Here is a 5,397-nt window from a genome sequence, read left to right on the forward strand (position 1 = left end):
AACTCGCAATGGGGTGGAGCCTGTTTACATGGGGGGAGCATGGGGGGGGCGACCTGAGGGCCCTGAACTGCGGCTCCCGCGGGCGGCTGGCCCTGCCCCAGGCCGCAGCCTCAGACAGACCCTCACCTGCCTCCCCTCCCCGCTCTCGCGCTCAGGAATGAGGCTCCCACCTTTGAGCCGCCCCCTTTCCGGCTGGCCCGTTGCCTGCTGGGGCCTTGAGGGAGCCACCCAGCAGGCTCATCCCTGTTTGTCTCAGGTTGAGCTGAAAGGGGCTGGGGGCGGTCTCGCCTGTCCCCACCCCGCCCTCCATGGTGGTGCGTTGTGGAGATGTTAAGCAACTGAACCGAGATCAGAGCCTGAGCACCAGCCTCAGACCCTAAGCCCTGGCCGGCGCCTCCCAGGCAGGGCTGGGCCCCCACCCTTTGAGCCCCACTGTCAGAACAGCCACTGGCCTCTGCCTGCCCCTGGCCAGCCCCGGGCATGGTGTCCTGGAGCTCAGGCCACTGCCGGGTGGAAACCGACCTGCCAGATAGTTTCATTCAAAGCCCTTGACCAAGGGACAGACGATGCCAACTGCCCCACCCTCCTGCTCTGTGGTGGCAGCTTGAGGGCTCCTGAGGGTTGGGGTGGGATTTGGGGTGGCCTGATGCGGCCTGGGCCCAGTGTAGGCCGGCAGTACATTGTCTGAAAGGACGACGGATTGGTTTCGCTTTTGATTTTATTTTTGCCAAGAAAGTTTCTAGGTGACAGACTTCTGTCCCAGGGAGGAGGTGACAGCAGACACAGCTAGCCAGGCTGGCCTCTGCGCCCCACCTCTCACGCCACCCCCCAGAACCTGGAGGCCCGTGGCCGGAGGCACCTCAGCCTGGGTGTCCCCTCAGGAGCGGACTGGGCAGCGTTCACCGCGACGGCCACCCCCGGGCCTGCTGTGGCCTGTTGGGAGTCCGTCTCCTCTCCCTGCCTGGGAGCCCGTGTGCCTGCAGCCTCTGTCCCTGTGAGCCTGGGCCCAGGGCACCGGGCTCCTGCAGGGGCCGGGGTCAGCTGAGCCCTGCTCTTCAGGGCAGCTGTTCCCAAGAGGGGAGCAGGACAGGAGGTGCCATGCCAGATGGCTGCCGCCCCCCCCGTGCTGGGACTGAGCGGAGGCCGCGGCCAGTGCCACAGTGAGGGTCGAAGGGCAGAGAGTATAAATACTGCCAGCGGCACCCCACTCCTGCCCCGCGGGTCCTGCTCACGGGAAGACCCGCTCTAATTGGCGCTTGGCGAACTCCCTGGACACCCCGGTAGGAGCCCCCCGGCCCAGCCTCCGCTGCTACTGCCCCAGCGGAGGGCCGTGCTGGGAGGCCTGCTTGGCCCGCTGCCGCCGCAGCTTCACAAACAGCTGGGCCTCTCGGTCCCCCTTCCGGCTCTCCAGCAGCTGCAGAATTGGGTCCCCTGCGGAGAGGCCCAGGGTCTGGCTCTGGAGGAGAGGCCGGGGCCGGGGCCAGCGCTGCCCCCTCCGCTCTCCAGCCAGCCTGGCCTAGAAGCCCACGGGGGTCCCACCAGCCCGTGCGCGGTGCTGCCCTGACGCAGACCCAGCGGTAGTGCAAGAGGCTGAGATGGGCCTGAAGTTGCCACTGTCCGCTTCTGAGACCCGAGGCTTGCTGACCCCCCAGGCACCCACCCACTCGCCCCTCGCTGGGCGGCTGTGGGCCTCAACGTCATACTAGTCCGCGCTCAGAACTGGCCCGTGATCCGCGCACACAAAGGGGGCCCGTCCTATTACCAAGCGGGGGTACCCTTCGCCAGGGGCCCCTGGTCCTCAAGCTCCCTGGTGAAGGTGGCGGCGACCTTGCCACCAGGGGGAGCCACACTCCGGGCCCCGCTAAAGCCACTGCTCCCCAGGCCAGGAGGCCGGCTCCCCCCACTCGCTGGGCCGCCTGGGCCCTCCCAAGCCACCGGCCCTCCCCTGCACCCCCATGCTGGGCCAGGCCCGCACCCTGGGCCTGTGGGGCCCGGGCCTACCGTGGGCTGCGGGGTAGGTGAGGGGCAGGCGGGTCTGAGGCACCTCGCCGGGCTCCTCGGCCCCGGTCAGGCCGGGCACGGAGCGCAGCGGCAGGAAGGCCTCCCCCTCCAGGTCGTCGGCCCCCAGCGTGTCGTGGTCCAGCACGGTGAGCAGGAGGCACGCCCCGTCCTTCCTGCACGGCTCGGCGGGCACCAGGCTGGGGGGGCAGTCGTTGAGCGGTCAGCCCCCCACTCCCACACGTGCGCCCCTGCTTCTTGCAGACAGGCCCAGGCGAAGGCCGCGAGGAGGAACAGGACCCCTGGCCGGTGGGACGGGTCGGCAGAGGCCTCGCTAGGCCTGGCCGGCCACAGGACGCGCCCGCTTGGGCCGAAGCTGGAAACGGCCCCGGAGACGGCCTCCCCCCGGCCTCTGTGCCCTGGGAGCAGGTCCGGCCCGAGCCAGCAAGGCGCCTCCTAGGGCGCCAGCCTGGTGCTGGCAGGGGCGTCCCTGCCGTGGCCAAGGGGAGCGGGCCTGAGGCGGTCCCAGGGTGGGCGACACTCACAATTCGAAGGTCTCGTCAAAAAGAGGGTGAAGGTCCTTCTTGTGTTTCTGCGTTTCCCGGGGGGCCAGCTCAGGGAACTCGTGCCTGGGCTCCAAAGTCAGCTGGACAAAGGGGTCACTGGAGCCTGAGGAGAGCGGTCCCAGGAGGGACGCTGACTGGGCCTCTCCCGGCCCACCCGGGCCCAGCCCGGAAGCGGTGCCTGCCCGGCAGCGCTGCCCCCTCCAGGCACCCGGAGGAAGCGCACTGGGGCGCCTGCGGGCTGTGGAGCGGGCTGGAGGACCTGGGGGGCCGTGGGCAGCCTCCCTCACCGTTGGAGTCCAGGGGCAGCAGGCTGGAGGCGCTGAGCAGCTCCACACGCAGCTTCTGCTCCGAGGCGCGGTAGGAGGCCTTGACGGTCACGGCCCCCAGCGGCTCCTCCGTGGTCTCCGCCTGGGGGTGGGCGTGGGAGCGTGAGCTGGGCAGGCGGATACCGGCCGGGACTCAGGTGCGCTGCGGAGAGGGCCCTCACCTGCTGCCGGAGGCGGCTGCAGAAGTACTTCCGGATGAGCTCCCGGCTGGAGGCGGCCTGCAGCTCCAGGTCCTGGAGCAGAGCCTGCGGAGGGCGCGGCCAGGAGCTCACCCCCCGGTCTCGCCAGCCCTGGCCCGCGCCCTCAGGAGCTCGCCGCAGGGGTGAGGTGTCCAGTCGCGGTGGGAAGCCTGGGGTGACGGGCCACGGCAGGGGCCACGCCGCGGGCACCAGGCACCCCCTCGCTGGGCAAACTCGCGGGAAGGTGCCACGTCACTGGTGCAGGGTCGCCTAGCTCACGCAGGTCTGAGCTGGCTGCACAGCCTGCCCCGCCCTGCGGCCCACAGGGCCCTACCTGGAAGGGGGCCGTGTGCAGGGCCTCCGGCGGCAGCCCACAGCCCTCTGCGTGGAAGCAGATCTCCAGGTTCTAGGGGTGAGAGGGGCAGTGAGCCCGGGCTCGCTCCGGGCGGGGGGCGCCCCTGCCACCCGCGTCATTACCTGCAGCGCCGCCCTCAGCCTGCGGGAGGCCAGGGGGCAGGTCCGCCGGGAGGCCGCCGCCTCCACCAGCAGCGCCAGCGTGTGGGTCCAGAGCAGGGCCAGGAGGCTGGGCGCGGGGAGCCAGGGGCGGCCAGGAGGGCGGGGAGGAGGGGCGGGCACTTGAGAAGGGCAGCCACAGGGTCCGGGCCCACCCTCACACCTCCACCTGCCTCCAGGTGAGGAGGGGGCGCAGAGGCCCAGCGGGCGGGCCAGTCCCACCCAGCGCGTCTCAAAACCTAGCGCAGGGTCCTCGGTGGTCCCCAAACCCCAGCCAACACGGGGGCTGGTCCCACGCCAGAACCGTGAAGCGACACGGGAGTGACCACGCGGGCACCACCCCCGACTCCTGCGGGAGCAGCGCAGCCCGCAAGCTCCCGGGATGACCCAAAGGTCCGGGCGAGGTGGAGGCAGGAAGCTAAGCCGAGTCAAGTGCGGGGCAGAGGGGTCCCCCGGGGCGCGGGGTGAGTCTCACCCGGCCAGGGAGGGACCCCAGGGCGCAGCAGACCCCTCCTGTCTCCCCGCTGCCCCCTCAGCAGTGGGCTTCAGTGGATCCGCCTGTTCTGCACCCCACTGTCCCTGGTGAGTCCTCTCACCCCCGCACCTCTGGCCCACGCCCCAGCTCTTATGTGCACAAATAAAAAACAAAGAGAATCTGGCAGCAGCTCCCTCCTGCGGATCTTGGGGCGGCCCCGGCTCTTGGGGATTGTTTCTGTTTAAGTGAAACCCTGAACAAATGGCCCACGGTGGCCCTCGGGGCAGTCAGTGAAGAAGCCGCTGCAGGGCCCTGTGATGGGACTCGGATTCATGGCTCAGGGCACAGCCTCCCGGCAGGGCGGGGCGCTGGCTGCCTCAGGAGAGGCCCCGGGCCCGCAGGGGCAGGACCCCAGCTGCCAACCGGGTCGGGAGGGCTGGAGTCCCTGCAGGGGCCCGGGCTGAGCGGGCCCATGGGCTCAGCCTAGGGGGCGCGGGCAGGCTTGCTGAGGGGTGAGCTCCAGGGCCTGGGCCCGCAGGGCCCGGGGGGGGCAGGGGAGGGCGGGCGGCTGCACACCTGCTGAAGTTCTCCTGCACCAGGTTGGTGTTCAAGTAGCGGAGCTCCACCTCCAGGAACTTCATCAGCGGCAGGATGGCCTGGGGGCACGTCCGGCTCGGGCCTCTCCCACAGCCTATCCCACCAGGCTGCCCCAGCCCGACCCCCGCCATGGCTGCGACCCCCCAGCGCCTGGACCGCCTGCCTCGGGCCTCCGGCTGCCGCTGCCCTGAGAGGCCTCAGCTTCTCCCGCACCCCAGATCTGCCTCAGCCGTCACCCTCCGCCACCCTTCCCTGACCCTGCCACACACACAAGCCCTGGCCAGTCTCCCTCTCGTGCTGCGTTTTTCTCCTTGGCACGGCGCGCGGCGACGGTCGAGCGGCCATTTCACAGTAAAGAGTTGAGGCGCTGATGGCCCCCACCGGCCACGGGGGGCCTGCACTGCCACCGGCCGCCGAGGAGGCCCGCGCCCCCTGCCCCGTGCGGCCCCATGGGACCACAGTGCTGGGGGGGGCTCTGGGGGGCCCGGCTGCCCCTCAGCTTCCCGGGAGGCAGCCGCCTTGCCACGTCTGGGGGACTCTTCCCGGCCACCACCACCCGCACTCCTCTCCGGTCTCAGACCACAGGCGCAAGGGCCAGCAGCCAGGTGGGCACTCACGTCCTCGGGCAGGACGGACTCCTTGACGTCCACGAGTTTCCGGATGTGCGTGGCAATGCCCACCTCCAGCTGGGGACAGGAAGGGGAGGGTCGGCTAGGGCAGCGGCGGGGCCAGGAGAGGCCGCG

The 5,397-nt window shown here is 70.6% G+C and overlaps 1 protein-coding gene across 1 annotated transcript in view; it reads right to left on the reverse strand.

Moving 5' to 3' along the window:
* Positions 1 to 712: 712 nt before the first annotated feature.
* The window catches only part of UNC13D (unc-13 homolog D (C. elegans)), a 15,059-nt gene continuing 10,374 nt past the window's right edge, over positions 713 to 5,397 (reverse strand). Inside the window, exons 24-32 of the mRNA XM_004693387.2 lie at positions 5,272 to 5,397; positions 4,634 to 4,713; positions 3,547 to 3,652; positions 3,404 to 3,475; positions 3,052 to 3,135; positions 2,852 to 2,972; positions 2,544 to 2,667; positions 2,002 to 2,198; positions 713 to 1,431 (exon numbers count right to left, since the gene is read on the reverse strand). The exon at positions 5,272 to 5,397 is cut by the window's right edge and continues 4 nt beyond it. Coding sequence (XP_004693444.1) covers positions 1,310 to 1,431; positions 2,002 to 2,198; positions 2,544 to 2,667; positions 2,852 to 2,972; positions 3,052 to 3,135; positions 3,404 to 3,475; positions 3,547 to 3,652; positions 4,634 to 4,713; positions 5,272 to 5,397 — 1,032 coding nt within the window. The 3' untranslated portion in view covers positions 713 to 1,309. The remainder of the gene's footprint in view (positions 1,432 to 2,001; positions 2,199 to 2,543; positions 2,668 to 2,851; positions 2,973 to 3,051; positions 3,136 to 3,403; positions 3,476 to 3,546; positions 3,653 to 4,633; positions 4,714 to 5,271) is intronic.

Source organism: Condylura cristata, unplaced genomic scaffold (genome assembly GCF_000260355.1).
Source record: "Condylura cristata isolate star-nosed mole 26May11 unplaced genomic scaffold, ConCri1.0 scaffold00038, whole genome shotgun sequence".
In the NCBI taxonomy this organism is placed as follows: domain Eukaryota; kingdom Metazoa; phylum Chordata; class Mammalia; order Eulipotyphla; family Talpidae; genus Condylura; species Condylura cristata.